This window comes from Pristiophorus japonicus, chromosome 2, assembly GCF_044704955.1.
Source record: "Pristiophorus japonicus isolate sPriJap1 chromosome 2, sPriJap1.hap1, whole genome shotgun sequence".
Lineage (NCBI taxonomy): Eukaryota > Metazoa > Chordata > Chondrichthyes > Pristiophoridae > Pristiophorus > Pristiophorus japonicus.
The window spans coordinates 40,271,955-40,299,030 of record NC_091978.1 but is presented as its reverse complement, the minus strand read 5'-3'; the positions used below and the strand labels follow the sequence as shown (position 1 = coordinate 40,299,030).

Below are 27,076 nucleotides of genomic sequence, written 5' to 3'. Positions count from 1 at the left end.
TTACAACCCTCAAAGAAATTTCTCCTCATCTCAGTTTTAAATGGGTGGCCCCTTAATCTGCATGCGCACAATTTAAAAAAAAAACAAGAACCCATCTGCACAGGCGCAGTGCAAAGTATTAAAAAAACAGCACGTGTGGGGACAGTGCGGCTCACCATTGAGAATCCGTTGGTGGCAGAGGTAGTTTCGCAGGTAGGAAATACAGCTTCGTTCACGAGATGGCTGCAATGGAAGAGCACAGAGAAGGCGAAAAGGCCAGGGACGAGGAAGGGGAAACTGTAAAGGCGAAGAGATTTTGTGCGGATGAAATTGAGCGCCTGGTAGACTTAATCGCGAGTGAATGGGGAGCTCGAGAACAAGGGGTGCTTCGGTAACAATAAGCTTAAACCATCTGCACTCGCAAAAGTTTGGGACCAGGCCGCAGTCGAGCTTAATGGAATGTCCATGACCCCGAGAACCAGTGCGCAGCTGAAAAAGTGGCAGGACCTCCAGCAAGCAGTGACTGAGTAATACGTTGTATTTTAAAGCCCAAATAAATGTAAGTTTATATATATTTATGCACTGCGATAACATCTGTACATGTGATCAGTGTTCGTGTGTGTGTGCACGCATGTGTTCAGAAGGACCCTCTCTTTAAAAAGTTGCATTTGCATCTTTGCAGAAGATGGTGTCACAGATCAACTGTGAACGGTCACAAACTGGAGGAGGTCCGCCAAGTAGGCTCCAACGAACAGCCCTGGAGCAGAGGATAGAGACTTTCGGGACGGTTGGACGAGGATGCATTGGCAATAGGGGGGCTCACCAGGCTGTCCTTAACGCGAGGAGCACTGTCCACTCAACACCAAATTCAAGGGTTGATCCTGAGGATAAGGTTGACGACGAAGAGGTACCCGGGCATTCCGCCATGACACATTTTGGCGCTGTCCGTGTCATAGCCTCAAGAAACGCCGCACTGGAAAAGGAACAGACTACACTTGGGTACAGGGGGAAAGAAAGCAGAATTCTGCAACGTCGGGCACACGCAGTGGCAGGATTGACTCACAGCGCTAATGAAGAGGATAGAATAATTGTTTTTTGGTTGATTTCGTTGATTATTTGCCACGGCTCTGAATAAAGTTTTGAAGGTTTAAACAGAAGTAAAGTCAAGCTAATCACAACTGTGCATTTTCAAATGTTTAACAAACATTTTAATTTTGGACTTTTAACCTTACTCCTGCACTTCATTTTTTGTTGCTGCACTAATAAATATTGCAGGATAACTGGACTGAAAATCTAAAATGGCATCACCCTTTGCAACCTATTGGTTTAAATGATAGGGACAGGTTCCAGTACTGTGTTCATGGATCCTGCCTTGTTCTGGGTCACTGATATATGCACCATGGTACTTCGTTGCATGCATCAGTGACCCTCACCCAGTCTGGATCCATGAACAACCGAGTCTTTTTGTCCACCTTAGCATTCCAACACATCCAAACTCCAGTTAAACATTCAAGATTTGTGGTGGGAATATTTAATAAACATAAGGTTGTGTCCATCTAAGCACTCCCAACATCCCTTGAAACATAAAAAATTTCTGGTGGCAACATTTAAAAATTATATATTTTCCACTTCGGCACACCAACACTCCATAAAAACCTCAGATTTGTGGTGGGATTATGTTTTCTTTTCAATTTAAAGTTCCACCTTGAATAAGATCACTGCTGCTTGCCTTTGAGCCTGCAGTGTTTTGCACTGTCCTTTGTGTGTAGACCTTCGGCCAGGGGCTAGCAGGGGCTCCTTTCGACATCTAAGAGAGTGGGGAGAAGACTGTTCTGCATTTTAGGTGATGTTCGGTAAGGTGATTATGCATTTTTGCACCTTTTTAATGGTTTCCTTGCACTTTTTGGATTATTTTGGGCCGTGGGGACATCGATGGAATCAGTTTAGGATTTTTTTTTGGCCATCTTTTTTTTTCATCACAGGATCAGCAGTATGGGTGAGTTTTTATTTATTTTATATTTATACCTGTTTATAGTTGAAATTTTGTCTTAAACTGTAAGGTAAGTTAAATTGTGAACTAAATGTAAATCCCTTCGGCCAGGGATAGTAGCGGGCCAGTGCGGATTCTCTAATTGCAGGTAGGGTTTTTTCTTACGGTCTGTGTGCCGGTTTAAAAATTTTTGTAGGTGGGGAAAGTTTGCCTTATGTGTAAAAATAACACAGAACCTTCTTTGGCGCCAAACATTCTGGCACTGGTAGTAGATGCCAGTGCCCCAACACTGGGGAATGTTTGGAGTAAACTTTGGTGCCAAACATTCACTGGGTGACCGAAAAAACGGCGCCCAGTGATGGGCAAAGTTGGGCCCAAAGTTCCATAATGCATCACTTCTGTGCCTGATATTAAGACCAGTACTGCAAATGTATAAATATGCTTCAATCAGCTTGTTAATGTGATAATGTAATGTGAAATAAGTCAAGCTGATGCAAAGGTGCAATTATAATGGCAATTCTGTCTCCCTACAAACTGCCACCAAGCTCATGGTCTACAGGGCTGCAGTAATACCCGCCTTCCTGTATGGCTCAGACACATGGACCATGTACAGCAGACACCTCAAGTCGCTGGAGAAATATCACCAACGATGTCGCCACAAGATCCTACTAACGTTAGCGTTCTCGACCAGGCAAACATCCCCAAGCATTGAAGCACTGACCACACTGGATCAGCTCCGCTGGGCAAGCCACATAGTCCGCATGCCAGACATGAGACTCCCAAAGCAAGCGCTCTACTCGGAACTCCTTCACGGCAAACGAGCCAAAGGTGGGCAACAGAAACGTTAAAAGGACACCCGCACAGCTTCCCTGATAAAGTGCAACATCCCCACTGACACCTGGGAATCCCTGGCCAAAGACAGACCTAAGTGGAGGAAGTGCACCAGGGAGGGCGGTGAGCACCTCGAGTCTCGTCGCTGAGAGCATGCAGAAATCAAGAGCAGGCAGCGGAAAGGGCATGCGGCAAACCAGTCCCACCGACCCCTTCCCTCAACAACTATCTGTCCCACCTCTGACAGAGACTGTGGTTCTCGTATTGGACTGTACAGTCCCTCGAAGAACTCATGTTAAGAGTGGAAGCAAGTCTTCCTCGATTCCGAGGGACTACCTATGATGATGACAAAGGGTTGAACACCTGGCTCTACAGAGCTCTCTCCTGAAATAGAGTCCGATTTGCAATCGAGCAGTTGGTGGCTGCAGCATAACTGCAATAATAGCTTCAAAATGTTTTTTGGGTGGGGTAAAGAGAGAATAGCATCAAAAATAAATTACATGAAACAATTAATTACACAACTGATGTTTTCTGGATGAGTAATAGCAGGCTGAAAAATTATGTCCATATAAGAAACAGGATATAGCATCAAGTGAACACGGAGGTTGCAACAATGATATAGAATACAACCTTTTAATAATTAAATATGGAAAACTCATTGGGACTAATATTAGCTAAGCTGATTTAAGCAAAGAAAACTAATGAGGAATTTTGTTGACTTTGCACATTGTAATTTCCCCTCATGTTACAGCAGATTATTTTTTGCTATTTGTTTAAAAGGTTTTCAATAAAAGGCAAGAACTTAAGGGTTTTATTAATTTATTATATTAGAGAGCTAGTGACCTTAATAGTATTGGGAAAAAATGGATAAGATGATTAAAAAGCAAATTTAAAGTCTAATTGACTCTCTGGGAAATTTTTAAAGATGACTTTGTGAAATGACATACGAGAAGCAGAATCAAACCACCTGGAACTCTGATTCAGAGTCAGGTCACCAAGCTAGTATTAGTATATTTAAGCAGTTGCTTAATTATATTATTTTTTGTGTTGACATACCTATAAAATTACTTCAAATTGATTCAAAGGCTGCAGTATGACATGATTAACTGTTGGAAATCTGGATACATGACTGATTTGATTAATATAGTAGACTTGAAATTATCTGGAAACAATGGCCCCAAGTTTCCACATGATTTGCTCCTGATTTTTAGGAGCAACTGGTGGAGAACGGAGTATCTTAGAAATCGGAATTCTCCACATTTAAGTTTTCTGCAGTTCGAGTCAGGTAGAACAGTTTCACTTTTGAACAGAATTTTTTTTCAAAAGGGGGCGTGTCCGGCCACTGACGCCTGATTTGAAAGTTTCCAATGAAAACGTACTCCAAACTAACTTAGAATGGAGCAAGTGAAGATTTTTGTAGGCTTGAAAAAACCTTGTCGACACATTAAAAAATCAGGTGCAGGTTACAAATTAGGCGTCCGGAACAAGGTTGGGGGGGGGGGAAGGGAAGTCATTACATTCTACAATAAATCCTTAGTTATACTTATACAAATATTATACAAATAAATCCAACCTGAATAAAAATTTATAAGCAAAGAAAAGATGAAATAAACCATGTTCCTACCTGTGTGAAAGTGCTTCAGGCAGGCCTTTCAGGCAGCGGTTTCCCGACGGTAGGAAGGGGGGAGGCAGTGAGAAGGCTGCAGGAAGCCTCAGAAGTTGAGGCAGCCGTTCCCGACAGCAGGGGAGGGAGGCAGTGAGAAAGCTGCAAGAAGCCTCAGTGCTGATCATGGAAGGGCAATGTGGTTTTATTTAAAAATTGAACAGCTACAAAGAACTACAAAAATGGCCGAGTATCAATGTTTCCTTCACACGGCGCGTGCGCGAACGCTCCAACGCGCACGCACAGGGTCGCCAGCACGAAAAAAACTCATTTAAATGGTATCCGCCCCTCCTACTTACAAAATCGGTGCAAGTGGTAGGCTCCGCCCCCTGGGCTCCGCGCCAAGAAGACATCGAGCTGCAAAGCGCGTTTTTTTTCAGGCGCCGTTTTCGGCGCGACAAACGGGCGCCCAGCTCGGAGGGGTGCCTGTTTTGCCGCGTGTGGAAACTTGGGGCCATTGTCACTTTTTCTTCAAAATCATTTCCAAATTATTAGGAGGGGCCTGGTTTAGATCAAGCTCAGTTTGCTTTTAGAAGAAAAAGCATCAATTATCTTATATAATAATTGCTTTTCTCATCTATAATATAGTTTTCTACCTGCATACGTGTTTGTAAGTATTATTACAGAAGTAACTCATTTTTTTCCCCTGTGAGTTGGCAAAGCAAACACACAAATCTGAAATGAGAAAACTCCCAAACTGTACCATGGTCTCTCCAAAAATAGATTAACCTGAAAATGTCTTTAACCAATCAAAAATGTAAACAGTGTCTAACATTACAACCTACATAATTCAACCCTGACAGTTTCTCGTGTTTTTAAAATTGATATTATGACAAGATTCTCAGAGCACAACTCAAATCTACATACATTTTGTTGAAGCTTTCCCTTTTAAATGGACCGATTTTCATCATTCTACTATTGGCGGCTGTGCCTTCAGCTGCCGAAGCCCCAAGCTCCGGAATACTCCCCCTAAACCCCTGACCAAGCTTTTGGTAACGTGTCCTAATCTATCTACATGGCTTGAGTCAAATTTTGTCTAATAACACTCCTGTGGAGCACCACAGACACTTTTACGACGTTAAAGACACTATATAAATGCAACTGATTGTTGACTTGGAAAGGTACAGTGAAGTCCGGTTTAATACTGATAATTTATCCCCATCTATCATTTAAAATTATGCAGGTGTCTTCCAGCTCAACACTACCCAAACCCTTAAACTGTGTTTCAGTATTTTGCTTCCTCAAATAATGGTTAAAATAGCTTCAAAAAGATCAAATAGATTTTTTTTTTTTACCCATCTGTAGTGAATAGGCAGAAAATTTAGCCCCAAAACACTCATTGTCTGACATCTCAAACCCTAGTTGAAGATATAAATCGCCAATTGAAACCACTTTTCTGGACAGGTTCAAAATGTGGATAAAATGGGAAATATTTTTAATGTGAACAGGGAATAATCTAAACCAATGTGGACTGGCAAAATTTACCATTTTTATACCTATACAGGGATATATTTCACTATATCTGCACATGAAGCAGACTCCTGGTAGTTAATATGTTAATTAACTCCTTTTGAAAAAACGACTTGTTAAATATCTGGTTAGGAATAAGATAAAATATTATTGTACAGACAGATAATCATATACTCTCTGGATGCTTCTTGCGCCACTGGAGCCATGGAAATGTCATCCATGGGAATCAACTGATGATGTCACTGAAAGTATGGAATTTTACTCGACCACCAATAGGATGGGAAGGGAGGAGGAGGGGTCAAGGAGAACATTTTGCATAGCTTTCTCTTAAGCAATAAAGATAAGTCAGGGAGACGACTTGAAGGTGCAAATTGCACACTAGCAGGCCAAATGGTCATCTTTCAATGCATGGATAGAATAGGTGGGAGAGAAAGGCGGGGGCGGGAGGAGGATGAAATGATCATATCTGACAATAAGCAACCAAGAAGCAATATAGAAAACAGTTGAGACCACCCTATCCACCTGGCCAAGAAAAGTTTAATGGAGTAAGACACCACTAAACAAAATACATTTACAACATCGTTTACAACATTTGGCGACATTTTTAGAACTTTGTCGCAAATGCAATTCTAAAATGCTGCAAGAATCACGTAACTGCAACAAAAAAGTTGCAACTCATGCCACACTGGAGATAAATTCCTCCATTATCCTGTGTCCACTCATCCCGGTGTTAAGAACTGGTAGCAGTTATGGAACATATCATTGCCAAACATTTATGAAAATATGATTTTGCAATACTAGAATAATTTCCAGATATTAATTGAACAAAAAGCATAAAAAGGGGGAAGATTTTCTACGCAATCTTAGTATAAGCCATGAGGATATAAAGAGATGTGCCAACACTTAGCAAAATCACATGCTTGTGTCCTATATATTGAACTGCTCGACAACTGTAATCTGAATGATAATGTTGTGAATAACTCCCTCCCGTCTACTGAATTTAACATCGCGAGGTTCTAGTCCACCAAAATAAATTAGCAGTCTAAGGGTTAGAAATTTGTCTTTTAGCCAGTGGTATTTTTTCGGCATTTATCGCCAAAAATACCGCTAATCACACCTCCATTTTTTAAAGGCCTAAGTTGAGTTAAAAAATGCTCCCAACAGTAAAAATCGGCGTTGCACGAGGATTCGCAGCGGAAACCGCGATCGTCGTCAACTTTAGTCCGAGGTGAGTTGGGCCAAGGGAGGGGGTAAAAACACAAATATTTTGCAAAAAACAATTTTTTTAAAAATCACAAAGCTTTTACAAGACTTTTAACTAAGTAATCGCTGCAAAAAACATTTAAAAATAAAAACATTAACAAACTCTTTTGCAGGTCTTCATACGGAGTACCATTTTTGGGGCTGCAATGCAGGTTTTTCTCAGGCTTTTTTTCGCCCAGGATACGGGCGAGCCAAACGTCCAAACAACGGCAATAGCGGAATTTTCAGTCTTGCATGCCGGCGGTCCGCTTTTCAGCGGTATTTCAATACCGTTGGCGTAAGACATCAGCGAATCTAGCAGATCACTGTCTTTCGCTAAAAACGGCAAAATAGCGCCGAAAAAACAGGCGCAAGGTTGGTGAATTTCCTGCCCTAAATATTTAACAAGAATACTAATATGCCCAGTAATATCTCTCTTTCCAACATCTACATGTGTGATAATTGAGAATGTCTTTTTAAGTTTGATATCATACATGCATGACCTAATTTGTTTTGTATTAAATTTAACAGCATCCACTTTCTGAGAAAAAGTTACTGGCACACCGAGGGAGAAATTTGTAAATGTAATACTTTCATTTAGTAGTAATAATTCGCCAGGAAGATCAACAAGCAAAACCACCCACCCTATCACTCAGGAATACAAGAGAATTTATTGTAACTGGGACAGTGCTATTCTACATCATAGATCACACAGGTTTTCTACCTGGGGACCATGTGCCACATCCACAGGTTCATCAAATTTCAGCCCCTTCGAGACCACAGATATTACTGCCACCTCAAATACAGCATCAAGAGAATTCTCCTAAATGTTTCTATTTCCACTTGATAACACAACCTTTTCTGCAACAATAAAACCGTTTCCTTTTCATAACCAACATTGTCTTTTTGAAGTTAGAATGGGTGACCCGTGGTAGTGTCAATATTTGCAAAGAATCCCCACACAAAGTTTGAAAATACTATATTACATCTTGAAAAAGCAAGTGTGTGAACCTTGAAGAGGTAGAATTCAATTCTGACAAGACAATTACCAAACAGCTTCCTAAATTATTAAAAGAACACCGAAGCAAAAAAAAATCAAAATTTTGCTGATTCTGTAAATCTGAAATAAAAACCAAATACACTCAACAATCAGATGATCAGGCAGTACCTGTGGCTAGAGAAACATATCGAGCCTGAAATTCCGACGTCCCAGGTCCATACGAAGTTTCTACGGACCCGGGATGGCATCGGAAAAGCCAGTTTTCAACGCGCAATGCGCATGTGCTGAAAAACGGCTTTTCCAATCTGTCAAGTTTCTGGCTTGATAGATCTCACGCATATCGGGAGCGAGGACATTTGCAGGGCAAGATTTGCGATATTTACGCATAGCTTGCCCAGCAAATGGCCTCAAAAGCCTTGCGCCTGAAAAAGCAGGCGTATAGCCTACTTTTACAGGCGTAAGTGTTTAAAAACAAACATTAAAATTAAATAAACACAAATGAAAACATACTTTATTGTTTAAAAACCCTCCCCACTAAGGCATAATTAAAAAAACTTTTTAAAAAGTCAGACAAATATATATATATTTTTAAATAAGAACTTTAATTTAAATGAATCTTAATTATGTAGTGTATTTTTCTATTTTTTTTTAAATTAGTGTTGTGTGCGTTTGCGGGGGTTTCTCATTCATCATAATGGGAATTCCAACTTACAGAGTTCCCATTATTATGAATGAGAAAGTACTATATCTTGATTGGCTGCCCAGAGCCATGTAACTCAGGAGCAGTCGAGAGTTCATCGAGGAGGAGGCGGAGTCTGGGATCGGAGGCCTATAAAAAGGCGGCGAGTTCAGCAGTCGGGAGTTCGTCGAGGAGGAGGCCAGCTGGTGAAGCTGCAGGGAGAAGGCAAAAAAGTAGAAAGAAATCGAAAGGTGACATCACAGCCAAGGGGGTAAGTGATTGGTAAGTAGTTTTTCCTTTTACTTTTTCTTTATCAGTAAGTAACCTTTAGCATTGTTGTTGCCAAATTAAGTTGATCTAGGGGTTAAGTCATGGCAGGAGAGCTCAGACACGTGTTATGTTCCTCCTGTACTATGTGGGAAGTCAGAGACACTTCCAGTGTCCCGGGCGACTACATGTGCGGGAAGTGTATCCAGCTGCAGCTCCTGACGGACCGCGATGCGGAACTGGAGCTGCGGGTGGATTCACTCTGGAGCATGCACGATGCTAAGAATGACGTGAATAGCACGTTTAGGTGAGTTGGTCTTACCGCAAGAAAAGGGTACACAACCAGATAGGGAATGGATGACCAACAGGAAGAGCAGCGCAAGGAAGGTAGTGCAGAGGTCCCCTGCGGTCATTCCCCTGCAAAACAGATATACCGCTTTGGGTACTGTTGAGGGGGATAACTCACCAAGGGAGGGCAGCAGCAACCAAGTTCATGGCACCGTGGGTGGCTCTGCTGCACAGGAGGGCAGGAAAAAGAGAGGTAGAGTTATAGTGATAGGGGATTCAATTGTAAGGGGAATAGATGGACGTTTCTGCGGCCGCAACAGAGACTCCAAGATGGTATGTTGCCTCACTGGTGCAAGGGTCAAGGATGTCTCTGAGCGGGTGCAGGGCATTCTGAAAAGGGAGGGTGAACAGCCAGTTGTCGTGGTGCAAATAGGTACCAACGATATAGGCTTAAAAAAAAAGGGATGAGGTCCTCCAAGATGAATTTAGGGAACTAAGAGCTAAATTAAAATGTAGGACATCAAAAGTAGTAATCTCAGGATTGCTACCAGTGCCACGTGCTAGTCAGAATAGGAATCGCAGCATAGCTCATATGAATACGTGGCTGGAGGAATGGTGCAGCAGGGAAGTATTCAAATTCCTGGGGCATTAGAACCAGTTCTGGGGGAGGTGGAACCAGTACAAACCGGACGGTCTGCACCTGGGCAGGACCGGAACCAATGTCCTAGGGGGAGTGTTTGCTAGTGCTGTTGGGGAGGAGTTAAACTAATATGGCAGGAGGATGGGAACCTATTCAGGGAGAGAGAGAGAAATAAAATGGAGGCAAAAAGAAGAAAAGGGCAGCGAAACCCAAGGCAAAAAGCAAAAAGGGCCACATTACAGCAAAATTCAAAAGGGGCAAAGTGTGTTCGAAAGACAAGCCTGAAGGCTCTGTGCCTCAATACGAGGAGTATTCGGGATAAGGTAGACGAATTAACTACGCGGATAGCGGTTAACGGGTATGATGTAATTGGCATCACGGAGACATGGTTCCAGGGTGACCAAGGCTGGGAACTCAGCATCCAGGGGTATTCAACATTTGGGAAGGACAGACAGAAAGGAAAAAGGAGGAGGGGTGGGATTGCTGGTTAAAGAGGAAATTAATGCAATAGTAAGAAAGGACATTAGCTTGGATCATGTGGAGTCGGTATGGGTGGAGCTGGGGAATACCAAGAGTCAGAAAACACTAGTGGGAGTTGTGTACAGACCACCAAACCGTTGTAGTAAGGTTGGGGACAGCATCAAAGAAGAAATTAGGGATGCATGCATTAAAGGTACAGCAGTTATCATGGGTGACTTTAATCTACATATTAATTGGGCGAACCAAACTGGTAGCAATGCGGTGGAGGAGGATTGCCTAGAGTGTATTAGGGATGGTTTTCTCGACCAATATGTCTATTGTGTTCCTAACACAGATGAGGCTGCACACAGGGAGGTTAAAGTAACAGTGACCTCAGTCTTCAATAAGACACTCCAGAGTGAGGAACAGGCCTTAGGGGCCAGCTTATATACAGTGCTCCCAAGGGATGCTGGGATCCCTTGGGACTTCAGGGGATGAGCTCCCTGGTGGCGGAACATGGGAGTGCATACTTTACAGATACACAAGGTCGAGGAACCAACAAGGGAGCTGGCCACCCTAGACTGGGTGATGTGTAATGAGAAAGGACTAATTAGCAATATTTTTGTGCGTGACCCCTTGGGAAAGAGTGACCATAACATGGTAGAATTCTTTATTAGGATGGAGAGTGACAGTTAATTCAGAAACTAGGGTCCTGAACTTAAGAAAAGGTAACTTCGATGGTTTGAGGCGTGAATTGACGAGAATAGACTGGCAAATGATACTCAAAGGGTTGATGGTGGCTAGGCAATGGCAAACATTTAAAGATCACATGGATCAACTTCAACAATTGTACATCCCTGTCTGGAGTAAAAATAAAACAGGGAAGGTGGCTCAACTGTAGCTAACAAGGGAAATTAAGGATAGTGTTAAATCCAAGGAAGAGGCATATAAATTGGCCAGAAAAAGCAGCAAACCTGAGGACTGGGAGAAATTTAGAATTCAGCAGAGGAGAAAAAAGGGTTTAATTAAGAAGGGGAAAATAGAGTATGAGAAGCAGCTTGCCGGGAACATAAAAACTGACTGCAAAAGCTTCTATAGATATGTGAAGAGAAAAAGATTAGTGAAGACAAATGTAGGTCCCTTGCAGTCAGATTCAGGTGAATTTATAATGGGGAACAAAGAAATGGCAGACCAATTGAACAAATACTTTGGTTCTGTCTTCACAAAGGAAGACACAAGTAACCTTCCGGTAGGACTCGGGAACTGAGGGTCGAGTGAGAAGGAGGAACTGAAGAATATCCTTATTAGGCGGGAAATTGTGTTAGAGAAATTGATGGGATTGAAGGCCGATAAATCCCCAGAGCCTGATATTCTGCATCGCAGAGTACTTAAGAAATGGCCCTAGAAACAGTGGATGCATTGGTGATCATTTTCCAGCAGTCTATCGACTCGGGATCAGTTCCTATGGACTGGAGGGTAGCTAATGTAACACCACCTTTTCAAAAGGGAGGGAGAGAGAAGGCGGGTAATTATAGACTGGTTAGCCTGACATCAGTAATGGAGAAAATGTTGTAATCAATTATTAAGGATGAAACAGCAGCGCATTTGGAAAGCAGTGACAGGATCGGTCCAAGTCAGCATGGATTTATGAAGGGGAAATCATGCTTGACAAATCTTCTAGAATTTTTTGAGGATGTAACTAGTAGAGTGGACAAGGGAGAACCAGTGGATGTGGTGTATTTGGACTTTCAAAAGGCTTTTGACAAGGTCCCACACAAGAGATTGGTGTGCAAAATCAAAGCACATGATATTGAGGCTAATATACTGACGTGGATAGAGAACTGGTTGGCAGACAGGAAGCAGAGAGTCGGGATAAACGGGTCCTTTTCAGAATGGCAGGCAGTGACTAGTGGAGTGCCGCAGGGCTCAGTGCTGGGACCCCAGCTCTTTACAATATACATTAATGATTTAGATGAAGGAATTGAGTAATATCTCCAAGTTTGCAGATGATACTAAACTGGGTGGCGGTGAGAGCTGTGAGAGGGACGCTAAGAGGCTGTAGGATGACAGACAGGTGAGGGGAGTGGGCAAATGCATGGCAGATACAGCATAATGTGGATAAATGTGAGGTTATCCACTTTGGGGGAAAAAAACACGATGACAGATTATCTGAATGTTGGCAGATTAGGAAAAGGGGAGGTGCAACGAGACCTGGGTGTCACGGTTCAACTGTCATTGAAAGTTGGCATACAGATACAGCAGACAGTAAAGGCAGCAAATGGTATATTGGCATTCATAGCGAGGGGATGCGAGTATAGGAGCAGGGAGGTCTTACTGCAGTTGTACAAGGCCTTGGTGAGGCATCACCTGAAATATTGTGTTCAGTTTTGGTCTTCTAATCTGAGGAAGGACATTCTTGCTATTGAGTGTGTGCAGCGAAGGTTCACCAGACTGAGCCGGGATAGCTGGTCTGACATATGAGGAGACTGGATCAACTGGGCCTTTATACATTGAAATTTAGAAGGATGAGGGGATCTCATAGAAACATACAAGATTCTGACGGGACGGGACAGGTTAGATGCAGGTAGATTGTTCCCGATGTTGGGGAAGTCCAGAACCAGGGGACATAGTCTTAGGATAAGCGGTAGGCCATTTAGGACTGAGATGAGAAGAAACTTCTTCACTCAGAGAGTTGTTAACCTGTGGAATTCCCTGCCGCAGAGAGTTGTTGATGCCAGTTCATTGGATATATTCAAGAGGGAGTTAGATATGGCCCTTACGGCTAAAGGGATCAAGGGGTATGGAGAGAAAGCAGGAAAGGGGTACTAAGGGAATGATCAACTCCTGCAGGAGTGGAAGCAGGCCTACTCCTGCACCTATTTTCTATGTTTCTATGACTCTAGCTCCAGCATACGGATGTTCCAACATGCATGCGCTCCGATGCGCAGGGAGTGAAGGCCTCAGGATCGGAAGTTCGAGTGGGCGCAGCACCTTCAGCAAAGTGCACATTTATTTTCCTTTTTTCAGTAGTTTGCCTATGGGAAGGCCTCGATCGGAATTTCTGGGCCAATGTTAACATTTCACGTTGTGACGTCTCTTTAGATTTCTGATCAAAAGGCATTGAGCTGAAACACTAACTCTACATTTCTCTCTCCACTGATGCTGCATTTTCTGTTTTTATTGCTGCACAGAAAGTTAATTTCTTTAAAAAAAAAAAGATTTTGAAAAAACCAAAATCGTGAAGTTTTAGCCCTCCAAATGCCATGGGAAAATGATGCCATTACCATTTGTTTGTTTGTTGCCCAGAACTTGCCCAGTGATAACATCAGTTTCCTACATTTCATTGAATATATTTAAGGCGGAGATGGACAGATTTTTAAAAAAAATCAATAAGGGAATAATCATCGTCAGTCCCTCGGACTCGAGGAAGACCTGCTTCCACTCCTGAAGTGAGTTCTTTGGTGGCTGAACAGTCGAATACGAAAGCCACAGACTCGGTCACAGGTGGGACAGATAGTCGTTGAGGGAAGGGGTGGGTGGGACTGGTTTGCCGCATGCTCTTTCCGCTGCCTGCGCTTGATTTCTGCATGCTCTCGGCGTTGAGACTCGAGGTGCTCAGCTTTTTCTCGGATGCACTTCCTCCATTTAAGGCGGTCTTGGGCCAGGGACTCCCAGGTGTCAGTGGGGATGTCGCACTTTATCAGGGAGGCATTGAGGGTGTCCTTGTATCATTTCCGCTGCCCACCTTTGGCTCGTTTGCAGTAAAGGAGCTCCGAGTAGAGCACTTGCTTTGGGAGTCTCGTGTCTGGCATGCGAACTATGTGGCCTGCCCAGCAGAGCTGATCGAGTGTGGTCAGTGCTTCAATGCTGGGGATGTTAGCCTGAACGAGGATGCTGATGTTGGTGCACCTATCCTCTCAGGGGATTTGTAGGATCTTGCGGAGAGACATTGTTGGTGATATTTCTCCAGCAATTTGAGGTGTCTGCTGTACATGGTCCATGTCTCTGAGCCATACAGGAGTGCAGGTATTACTACAGCCCTGTAGACCATGAGCTTGGTGGCAGTTTTAAGGGCCTGGTCTTCACTCTCTTCCTCAGGCGGCCAAAGGCTGCACTGGCGCACTGGAGGCGGTGTTGGATCCCGTCGTCAATGCCTGCTCTTGTTGATAGGAGGCTCCCTAGATAAGGGAAGTGGTCCATGGATCTTGATGACTGGGGGGGCGGGGGGCAGTGATGTGCGGTGAGGACAGGCTCGTGGAGGACTTTTGTCTTACGAATGTTTAGCGGAAGGCCCATGCTTTCGTACGCCTCAGTAAATACGTCGATGATGTCCTGGAGTTCAACCTATATGTGCGCAGACGCAGGCGTCGTCGCGTACTGTAGCTCAACAACAGAGGTTGGGGAGGTCTTGGATCTGGCCTGGAGACAGCGCAGGTTGAACAGGTTCCCACTGGTTCGATAGTTTAGTTCCACTCCAGCAGGGAGCTTGTTGACTGAGGTGGAGCATAGCGGCGAGAAAGGTTTAGAGGGTTGGAGCAATGACTCATCCCTGTTTCACCCCGGTCCCGACGTGGATCGGGTCCGTGATGGATCCGTTGGTAAGCATCACGGCCTGCATGTCGTCGTGGAGCACGCGGAGGATGATGACAAACTTTTGGGGGCATCCGAAACGAAGGAGGACGCTCCATAGGGGAATAAAGGGTAATGGGAAGTGGGCAGGGAAGTAGAGCTAAGTCTATGATCAGATCAGCCATGATCTTATTAAATAGCAGAGCAGGCTCGAGGGGCCAAATGGCCTACTCCTGCTCCTATTTCTTATGTTCTTATTTCGACAGTGACTACGCTTCAAAAGTACTACATTGACTGTAAGACGCTTCGGGACGTCCGGTGGTCGTGAAAGGCGCTATATAAATGCAAGTCTTTGTTTTCTTCCCCCTACATTTAAATCTATATTAATGACTTAGATGAAGGGACTGAGTATAACGTATCCAAGTTTGCTGTTGATACAAAGTTAGGTGGGAAAATAAGCTGCGAGGGGGGCGCAAAGAGGCTGCAGAGAGATATGGACAGGTTGGCTGAGTGGGCAAGAACATGGAAAATGGAATACAATGTGAGAAAATGTGAAGTTATCCACTTTGGTAGGAAAAACAAAAAAAACAGAATTTTTTGGAATGGCGAGAGACTGAGAAATGTTTGTATTCAGAGGGCCTTGTACATGAATCACAGAAGGATAACATGCAGGTACAGCAAGCAATTAAGAAAGCAAATGGTATGTTCCCTTTGTAACAAAAGCTATTAGACTATCAGAATAAAGAAGTCTTATTACAATTATACAGGGCATTGGTGAGGCCACACCTGGCGTATTATGCAGTTCTGGTCTCCTTCCTAAGGAAAGACATACTTGCCTTTGTGGGAGTGCAAAAAAGTTTCACTAGACTGGTTCCTGGGATAAGGGATTACCCCCATGAGGACAGTTTGACTAGACTCAGCCTATATTCCCTCAAGTTTAGAAGAATGACAGGCGATCTAATTAAAACATATAAAATTCTTAAGGGGCTTGACAGGGTTAAAGATGGGAAAATGTTTCCCCTGGCTGTGAAATCCAGAACTCGGGGGTCAGTCTCAAAATAAAGGATAGGCTATTTAGGACTGAAATGAGGAGAAATTTCTTTACTCAAGGGGTTGTGAATCTTTGTTGGGTAGAGAATTCCAGAGCTGCAGATGCTCAGTCATTGAGTATATTCAAGACGGAAGTCGCTAAATTTTTGGGAGCCAAGGGGGAGAAATTCGGGACCGCCCTGTTTGGGTCACTAACTTTTAAAAAGTAGAATAATTAGTACCAGACGCTAATCTATTTCTACTTCTTTTAAAAAATACGGAGGTAGAGCTCCACTTCCTTCCTGGAGCGCAGAAGGCGGGGTGGTAAGTTGAGTCGTGCTGCACACTTGGCCGTACAGCACTGCCACATTGAAAGGCTCCTTCCCTCCCTTAAATGGAAGGGCCATCGCTGTCGGCTCTGCAAAATAAAAACTTACCTTCTCCCCGATGGCCCGATGAGCCCAATGCACTGAAGCAGAATGCCGGGCTGGTCAACCGCAAGCAAAGAAGAACGGCAACAGACCTGAGTGCATTTAAATTCTTTTTTTCCCCCGCTTACCTTGACTACCTCGCCTTTAATCATCACCCCCGAAGCACTGGGCGCCTCCTGCAGCTACCGGTGTTTTCGCTCAACAATGCTGCAGGGGGCAGAATGCAAGTTCAGGTCCGAAGCGCGACCAGATCGATGCACACAGTGAGGATGTCATGATCTCCGGATATAGCGGGAGTCGGTGTTATCGCCGTGCCCAGTCAGTACCTGGTTGGCGCCTTGTTATCGCCACTCGGAGGCAAGAACGGAAGGCGCGAAGGAAGTTAATTTCTCGGTCTTAGGGAATTAAGGGATAGAAACATAGAAAATAGGTGCAGGAGTAGGCCATTCGGCCCTTCGAGCCTGCACCGCCATTCAATGAGTTCATGGCTGAACAATGGGGATATGGGGATAGCGCAGGAAAATGAAGTTGAGGTAGAATATCTTGTTGAATGGTGGAGCAGGCTCAAAGGGCCAAATGGCTATTTATGTTCTTATGTTCTTAATGCTGTAAGATTGCTTAAATGTTGACCAGATTGCATCTTTGATCATCAAATCAATCTTTTGGCCATTAGAACTGCAGCTGATCAGATGCAGACTTTAAAAAAAAATGTAGGTCCAATCTCCAAAACAGACAACGGGACATGGGAGACACAGGAAAAAAAGAAGGCAACTACCTTGAATATGGAAAGAGGTGTTCAATAGACCAAAGGAAAGAAAAAGAATCAAAATGTAGTTATTAAAAATAAAATGGAGAATTGGAAACTCAACCAAATGTGGCAAGAAGACAGACTAATCATTATTTCTTTGTTTTGTTTGTGTTCATTTTTACACTACAGTTTATTACAAAAAAGACACCGAGAGTTTGATAATTATTTGATCGCCAATGGCATTGTCCTGGACAAATATTGCTTTCCAACCACTCAAATACTTCCTGCCTCTATCATCCAACCATTCGGTCATGCTTCACACTGTGTCACATGTCTCAGACTCTCAACCTCACTCTTCCTTCTCTAATTTCCCGTGGCCTACTTTCTTCAGCATTTAGAGTGGGATACGGAATGGTCATGCTGCCTGCATCTGGCACTTTTTTTGCTGGAATGAGATTGGGAGAAAATTTAGATGGGGGAAAAAAAAAGCTTTTTGTGCAATATGACTGGAGGATAATGAAAGTGAAAAGCACCAATAAGGAATGAGAATGAGAATATCAGACACGTAAACAACTAACCAACACGGAAGAAAATTGAACATCGCACTGATGGGTCATGACAGAGACTTCAGACTTGACACAAACAGTAGATACAAGTGTTATTATCCAGATAAACACAAAGGAATAGCTATTGTGTAATATTGTATGTTTGCAATCCATTGTAGTGTAATGCCCTGCCAAGCAAAACACATTTCACCTGAAAATAGATCTTAGTTATCACTATTCCATCCACGGCAGACTTGCTGTTTTAACGGGCCCAAGTTTCGAGCCGCGCCGAGAACGGCGCAGTCCCGACTTGGACGCCCGTTTTTCACGCCACAAAGTGCGCCTAAAAAAACCCTCCGTATTCTCCACCTCCCTGCAGGTCCTCTGGCCCTCGGCGCAGCGCAGCAGGAGCTGTAGGGGGCGGAGCCAGGTCCCTGCGCTGAAAACAGTGCCGGGACCTCTGCACATGCGCGCTACAGTGGGCGCGCAAGTGCAGTAGCTCCAGGCTCCCGAAACTGTGTGGGAGAGGCCCGAAGCACGCAGCCCCTTGCCCTGGCCGAATGGCTCTTCCCACGGCCAGCTCCTGCTTCCTCCAGACTCGACTCCGGACCGCCCTCGCCCTTGCCCTCCTCCTCCTCCTAAGTTAGTTTGGAGTAAGTTTTCACTGACGAAACTTTGAAAACAGGCGTAAGTGGCCGGACACGCCCCCTTTTGAAAAATAAATTCTGTTCCAAAGTGAAACTGTTCTAACTGACGAGAACTGGAGCAAACTAAATGACGAGAATTCAGATTTCGAAGATACTCCGTTCTACACCAGTTGTTCCTAAAAATCAGGAGCAAATCATGTGGAAACTTGGGGCCAACGAAACTATGAGGACCATTTAAAACAGTTACAAATTATCGAATCAATATCCATTTGTTTCCTCCACTGCAGATCATTTTTTTGGAATACATTTTGTTTAAAAAGAATAATGATGAACACTTCAGGAGCACTGATGTGGAACGGTTACTGAGCATAACTATGTGAAGGAGTTAAATTAGAATGCTGAATTATTCCTGCGACCCCTCTAACATATCATCCCTCCTCACAGCTGTAATAGTTCCTTGAATCAAAACCGTGACTCCCCCCTTCCTTTTTACCCCCCTCGGTCTTGCCTCAAAATCCTGCAACCAGGAATATTTAGCTGCCAAACCTGCCCCTCTTTCAGCCATGTCTCTGTAATATCTATGTCATACTCCCAAGTGTCTTCCTGTGCTCTCAGCTCATCCGCCTTGTTCGCTGTACTCCTTGCATTGAAGTATATACCATTTAGCACAGGAAGATCTTCTTGATTACGACTTACGAACCCTTGTCTCCTGTCTTACAAATTCACTTTCTACATTCTTGCTTTGCGATTTCAGCTTTACTTCCTTCCCTATTGAATCTAACTCCTTTTTGAATATATTTAGTGAATTGATGAGCGGTGAGCATTTGTGGCGAGATGTGGTGAATGTTAATGGCGGAGGAGCAGTGAGAGATCGTGGCGGAGGTACGACAGATGAGGGTACGGGGCCCAGAAGAGCCGAGGGCCCAGGGGCAGCACGATCCAGCCCACACTGCGATATGTGTGTGAGGGCTAGGTCCGTGCAGCAGAGCAGGTCTCCAGTCATCTTGGTTTATCCTTGCCACTGGATAACGGCCTAGCTCTGTCAAGCCCATGTGGTGGCTGGTGTGCAACGGTCACCACATGTGAAAAAAATTCATGCACAGGCATCTTCCACCCCCTCAGTTGGAGTTCAGGACTGGAACATCGGATGCTTCATCGAAACACCTGTGAACTCGTGGAAGCAAGTCATCCTCGTTCGAGGGACCACCTATGATGATGGTGATGATGAAAGGGACATCATGTTTGACAAAATTGCTGGAGTTCTTTGAGGATGTAACGAGCAGGATGGATAAAGGGGAATCAGTGGATGTGGTGTATTTGGATTTCCAGAAGGCATTCGATAAGGTGCCACATAAGTGGTTACTGCACAAGATTGAAGTTGCATCCGGAAGACAGCACTTCCGACAGTGCAGCACTCCCTCAGCACTGCACTGGAGTGTCAGCCTAGATTTTTTATGTGCTGGAGTCGGGTTTGAACCCACAACCTTCTGACTCAAATGCTAGTGTGCTACCCACTGAGCCACAGCTGACCCAATTGAGGTGGAACTAGCATGAAAGGAACTCAAATAATGGCATCACTCATAATTAAAGAACTAATGGCTCAAACTGCTAAATATAGCAGAACAGTGAAGAAAATAAAAGTATAACATTTATCCAAAACATGAACATTTCTATCAACTACCTCAATGACAATGTACCTGTGCAGGCTCATCGACTTATCGACTACATTCTGCACCCACACATACTGGTTTAGAAAAATGTCCAAAATGTCAATTTAGCACCGGTTCAAAATTTGCACCAGTGAAATTTCAGCTGCAAAATTCCGTTTGTTGGAAATTTGTAAATGTCAGTGGTAAAAAATTGCCAACGCTTGAATTGGTAGATCGAAGCTGCAAAACTAAGATTCGGGTATGGGTAGTTAATGTAGAACACATTAATGCTAATCTCCTGGCCAAAGGGCAGATGTGTGTGTTTCAAGAGAGCAATCCAATTCCTCAATTATTAACCTGCTACAAGTATTATTACTGAAACACTGAGTTTTGAATATATATTTTTTTAAATTAGGAATAATTTTGGTTAGTTATATTTCTGCATTGTACTTGCAGAAAAAAACGACTTGCACAACTCCGGACATACCAAAGCGCTTCTCAATCAAGTACTTTTGAAGTGCAGTCATTGTTGTAACATAGAAAACGTGGCAGCCAATTTGCACACAGCAAGGTCAAACAGCACTGCGATAATGACCCAAAAAAATGTGTTCTTGTGATTTTGATTGAGGGATAAATATTGGCCAGGACACAGGGGATAAGTCCCCTACTCTTCTTCGAAATAGTGCCATGGGAGATTTTACTTCCACCCGAGAGAGCAGACGAGACCGCGGTTGAATGCCTCATCTGAAAGACGACACCTCTGACTGTGCAGTGCTCCCTCAGCACTGCTTTGTAGTGTCGGCCTAGATTTTTGTACTCAAGTCTCTGGAGTGGGACTTTAACCCACAACCTTCGGACTCAGTGGCAAGAGTACTACCCACTGAGCCACGACTGACACTATGCAAATGAAATAAACATAACATTGCTGTCTGGAGTGGTAGGGCAAAGAAGAAATACTTCAATAAAAATGCATGTTCTGGATCTGAGAACAGAGCTTTTAAAAAGGATGGTATTAATGTTGCTCAAAAGTCCAGCATTTCCAATAGGAATGACCAATGCCCACTTCCTAAGCCTACAATTAAAAGTGTACAATAATATTTAACATTTTCATTATCTTCTCAAAATGAATGGCTTTAAAAGAAAAACTAGAAACATAGATGAACGTTTGATTTTGAACTTTTTTTTTAAAAAAGGAGGCAGAATCTACACTGAGGTTTCTGATTTGCATGCATACAACAAAGTCAATTTCGTTTCAAACCATCAGAATTTCAATGATTATGGAACCTAATTTTCAAATAAAAAGTATATAATTGTTCGTAATTTTTTTTTTAATTCTTACTTTATGTAACAAAAGACTGAATTTTGTATCTTGGGTCAGTTCTAATAATAGTGCTGTTACAAAGTATTAAGTGTACCAAACGATATATTGTGACAGTAATAGCTTCAGCATTTGTCACCAACATAAAACATTTATTTTACCTTTCTCTTCAGAGCGCTAAGCTTCTCAACGACCCCATCTAATAAGGTCACCACAGAATCCACTGCTGGGCAGTTGCTCAATGTTTTCTCCAGTTCTGCAACTACCATGGTAACATGACTAGTTTCTCGGTCAATATTCTTCTGGGCAGCTCGGAAACGTTTATTCAAGGTTTCATAAGGTACCTACAAGAAAACATTACAATTATTAAATGATTCCACAAAACTTTTTTTTTGGATATTAAGGGAATCAAGGGATATGGGGATAGGGCAAGAAAGTAGAGTTGAGGTAGAAGATCAGTCATGATCTTATTGAATGGCAGAACAGGCTCGAGGGGCCGAATGGCCTACTCCTGTTTCTTATGTTCTTATAGAAACACAGAAGCATAGAAATTTACAGCGCAGGAGGCCATCTCGGCCCATCATGTCCATGCCAGCCTACAAAGAGCTGCACAGCCCTTGGTCAGCAACCCTAAAGGTTATATATAAACCTATGAATAATGACAGAAAGGCAAAGAGCACCCAACCCAACCAGTCCGCCTCACACAACTGAAACATTCTACACTCCACCCCAAACAGAGCCATGCGATCTCCTTGGAGAGACAAAAACCAGATAAAAACCCAGACCAATTGAGGGAGAAAAAAATCTGTGAAAATTCCTCTCCAACCCATCCAGGCGATCGAAACTAGTCCAGGAGATCACCCTGGCCGTATTCGATTCCCTGCAGTACTTACCATTATATCTGCAACGGCCAACAAAAGTTCATCCAGTCTAATCCCAATTATGTTGTAACTTAAATAGGGGAAAACACCAGCAGTAATTTGTCTTGATATTTTCTATTAACAAAATTATTTTAAGGGAAAAAAAGATCAGTCTTCTTATAGATAGTTCGAAACCTTTGTATCTCTTCATGGTCTAATGCTTCTTAAAATTACTATAGCAAGCTAACAATTAACATATATGGTAATCCCACTTTGAGGTGAATCTGGTTCTTACATTCCTGCTTCGAAAGGATAGAATTTATTTCCTAAGATATGCAATGCCCTGAAACTTCTATCTTGAGTATACAACTCAAAGTTTGAAAGATGTGACCCAACATTAAGACAACTAAAATCTGATAACTGTATTGAACAACTGATATAAGAACATAAGAACTAGGAACAGGAGTAGACCAAAGCTTCCACAAACAGGAAAGTGATAATGACCAGATAATCTATTTTTTGATAGAAACATAGAAAATAGGTGCAGGAGTAGGCCATTCGGCCCTTCGAGCCTGAACCGCCATTCAATGAGTTTATGGCTGAATATGCAACTTCAGTACCCCATTCCTGCTTTCTCGCCATATCCCTTGATCCTCCTAGTAGTAAGGACTACATCTAACTCCTTTTTGAATATATTTAGTGAATTGACCTCAACAACTTTCTGTGGTAGAGAATTCCACAGGTTCACCACTCTCTGGGTGAAGAAGTTTCTCCTCATCTCGGTCCTAAATGTCTTATCCCTTACCCTTAGACTGTGACCCCTGGTTCTGGACTTCCCCAACATTGGGAACATTCTTCCTGCATCTAACCTGTCTAAACCCGTCAGAATTTTAAACGTTTCTGTGAGATCCCCGCTCATTCTTCTGAACTCCAGTGAATACAAGCCCAATTGATCCAGTCTTTCCTGATAGGTCAGTCCCGCCATCCCGGGAATCAGTCTGGTGAACCTTCGCTGCACTCCCTCAATAGCAAGAATGTCCTTCCTCAAGTTAGGAGACCAAAACTGCACACAATACTCCAGGTGTGGCCTCACCAAGGCCCTGTACAACTGTAGTAACACCTCCCTGCCCCTGTACTCAAATCCCCTCGCTATGAAGGCCAACATGCCATTTGCTTTCTTAACCGCCTGCTGTACCTGCATGCCAACCTTCAATGACTGATGTACCATGACACCCAGGTCTCGTTGCATCTCCCCATTTCCTAATCTGTCACCATTCAGATAATAGTCTGTCTCTCTGTTTTTACCACCAAAGTGGATAACCTCACATTTATCCACATTATACTTCATCTGCCATGCATTTGCCCACTCACCTAACCTATCCAAGTCACTCTGCAGCCTCATAGCTTTTGCTTTGCTCTTTGAAATAGTGCCATGGGATTTTTTACATCCAGTTGAGCAAGTAGACGAGGCCTCGCTTTAATGTCTTATCTGAAAGACAACCCCTCAGACAGCGCTCCCTCAGTACTGCACATAAGAAATAGGAGCAGGAGTAGGTCTTTTGGCCCCTTGAGCCTGTTCCGCCATTTAATATCATGGCTGATCTGATCATGGACTCAGCTCCACTTCCCTGCCCATTCCCAATAACCCCTTATCGTTTAAAAAACTGTCTATTTCTGTCTTCAATTTATTCAATGTCCCAGCTTCCACAGCTCTGAGGCAGCAAATTCCACACGAATATCTGATAGAATTACCAAAATTAATAACAGCCCCATACTTCAACAATATTTCACAATTAAAATAACCTTAATCAACATTTAAGTTAAATAAAAATAGAAAATCCTGGAAATACTCAACAAGTCAGGTAGCATCTATATGGAGAAAGCATTTCTCTTTCCAGATATGCTCCCTGACCCCAGTATTTCCAGGATTTTCAGTTATTTCAGATTTCCAACATCCACAGTATTTTTATTTTGTTCCAATAGATTAAGTGAAGCCATTGGAGTAGCCATTAGGAAATATTATTCAACTGATTATATGTTTAAATGCTAAGTACACATGATTTTAAACTGTGACGTTAACAGATACTTTCCTGCTTTATTCTCTGCATGCATCTGGACAACGACATAAGAGTAAACATTAAGGATACCGCCCACTCAATTATAACCCTATTTTGTATTAACTTTCAGTAAGTGTCCAACATTACCTGACTGATGAGAAAAAAATCCTCCAATTTCGAATGGCAATGACAGTTGAGGCCATTTAGGTTTGTAATATGAATGACACCCATCAAGGTAGCTCATTAGAACACGAGTGAGCGGTGATTCGTTAATCTTAAGAAATGGAGTTTATGGCATCAGAGCAAAATTGAAGTTAATTATTTTCCTTATTCGAAACTCGAGACTTATACAAAAAAATTGCGAATCGCTCATCTTGAAGTGATACCAGGAGATATATATTTATGTGATATTTGTAAATCTACACACACATAAAATAAGCATTTAGAGTCTAGAGAGACTAAAATTGGCACTTTATTCTGGCTGCTTTTCTTCCTAGTACTTGAAGCTCATATTTTGTGTGCCGCGGCATAGAAATATTAACTAGGAACAATCATTATTCAACTGATTATATTGGCCATATACAAAGCATACCTTCAGAGTAGGATATTCCTGGACCTTTAATGCCATCGAGAGTTGGGCAGCAGATTCCTGCACCGCCATCTTAACTCAACTATCAATACTGTGGTGCAACATGGGTAAAGACCGAAGCAAAAAAACAGGAGATCAAATGTAAATCAAAACTTGGGAAAGTGACCAAATCGGAACGGGAATCGAGTGATAAAAGTTAGAGGAAGTCTACCATTGGATTTGTTTTATTCACTATATTTAACACCCCTGCCTCGTTTTGATCCTACTGGGAACCCGGCAGCGGCGGCAGCGGCGGTATTTAAGTCCTCAGAAAGTGAACGAACGCGATAACGGAAACAAGGCCCCGCCCACTCCTGCCCAAACAACAATGTTTGGCATTCCCGGCGGCTCATCCTGTACTCCGCATGCGCCGGCCGATGGTTCCTGTCGGTCGATCCTGTACTCCGCATGCGCCGGCCGATGGCTGCTGGCGGTTAATTCTGTACTCCGCATGCGCCGGATGGTCGCATTGACCGTTGCGTTCAAAACTACCAACCAATCAGCCGGCTGCATGAGCGAAAACTGTTTGGAATTCACGCACCCACCCCGCCCCCTCCTCCCTCCCTCCTACGCTATCCCTCTCCTCCATCTCTCCCTCTTTTATCCTTCCCCTGACTCCATCCCTCCCGGCCACATAAGGTCAAGTTCAAATTCGGTTGACGTGTGTGTTTTATTAAACGATAGTAAAGTGTGAGGGAGCAAATATGAAGAGAGTTCATCGTGAGTTGCATTTAACCCCATTTTAACATTTCATTGTTATTATTGTGCTGACAATTATTAATTGAGCCATAATCATTAAATACAACACAATCGAATGAAACGAAGTCCTTCCCCACCCCAGTTCCAGTAATATCTCATTTCAGGAGTGCGGGCTGTCACCGCAACATGTAGATAAAGTTTTTTTCGAAACATTTTTTGTTTTACACGTTACATGAATAGTATATGTCGTTCCTTCCAAGGTGCACGTACGCTTTATGAGGCACATTCATTGGTTGTAAAGTGCTTTGGGTCGCTCTTGATGTCTTGAAAGGCGCTATTTATAAATGCAAGTTTTTAAAAATCTATTTTCAAGATACTTTAAATATGACACAATTACATCATATACTTTTTTGCCGGAACAAATTTGGAGCAAAGGACTAACTTTTTGCTTATTGTCAGATTTGTTCGGGGGCAAAGACCAAACATGAGTGACCCAGTAAAACAGCAGATTAGAAAAAAAAACAATCATGCTTTGTCGGTTTAAACTCTCATTTCAATATCTTTCTGTTCCCAATGAACATTGCAAAACAACACTGTTTAATGTGGAAACAGTTGGAAGGTGAATTTTAAAGATTGGAGCTGGCTGTTTTGTACAGTGAAATACACATTTTGTTATAATTATATAATGACGTGAATCCATTCCGGTTTTTGAGCCTGCCCCTCTTTCTCATCATCTCTAAAATAAATCCCAACTCGTGATCACTTATTTTGTCATTTACTTCAGCATTACAAGAAGCAAGAGGTGTGGGGTTTTCATTTTAATCATCGTCTAGTCCATCTGACATGTTCCGTAAAAGTCTCTGAACATTGAGAATCAATTTAAAATGAGTACAGAACACTCTTGTTATTTAATATAACTTTTTGAAAATCATTACATTGAGTGCGCCGGATTGTTTCTGATGCTCAGCAAAAATGTGCAAATCCATCCATTTCATTTTTTTCTGAATAAAATGTATTTTTGAATGAAAACGTCGATTTCATTTCACATTTTTTGGTAGCTGACACTTTTTGTAAATCTGTCCATGGACTTTATGTTCAAATCTATTCAATGGTGTAATTCGAATGGGAGCTAAATATGTTATTGAATAATATAATGTTTCACGTTGTGCATTAGTCTAGAATTGCCAGTTGTGGTTTTTTTTGTATATACGTGTTTTCTGAGCTGTTGCTATGAGTTTGGAGTGAATATCTCTGTAAAAACCAATGTTTGCAGGGGGTAGCAATGATGTGCATCGCTGATGAGTAAGTAAATCATACGACGTTGTTCGGTTGATGCTGAGAGGTCCGAAATACCTTTATGTCGTCGTGTGTCTGTGAAGGGCTTGCGT

At 42.8% G+C, this 27,076-nt stretch overlaps 1 protein-coding gene across 1 annotated transcript in view; it reads right to left on the bottom strand.

The window, feature by feature from the left end:
- The window catches only part of maea (macrophage erythroblast attacher, E3 ubiquitin ligase), a 221,144-nt gene extending 195,803 nt beyond the window's left edge, over positions 1–25,341 (bottom strand). Inside the window, exons 1-2 of the mRNA XM_070866887.1 lie at positions 24,954–25,341; positions 21,606–21,788 (exon numbers count right to left, since the gene is read on the bottom strand). Of these exons, the coding sequence (XP_070722988.1) occupies positions 21,606–21,788; positions 24,954–25,022 (252 nt within the window). The 5' untranslated portion in view covers positions 25,023–25,341. The remainder of the gene's footprint in view (positions 1–21,605; positions 21,789–24,953) is intronic.
- Between the last annotated feature and the right edge of the window lie 1,735 nt (positions 25,342–27,076).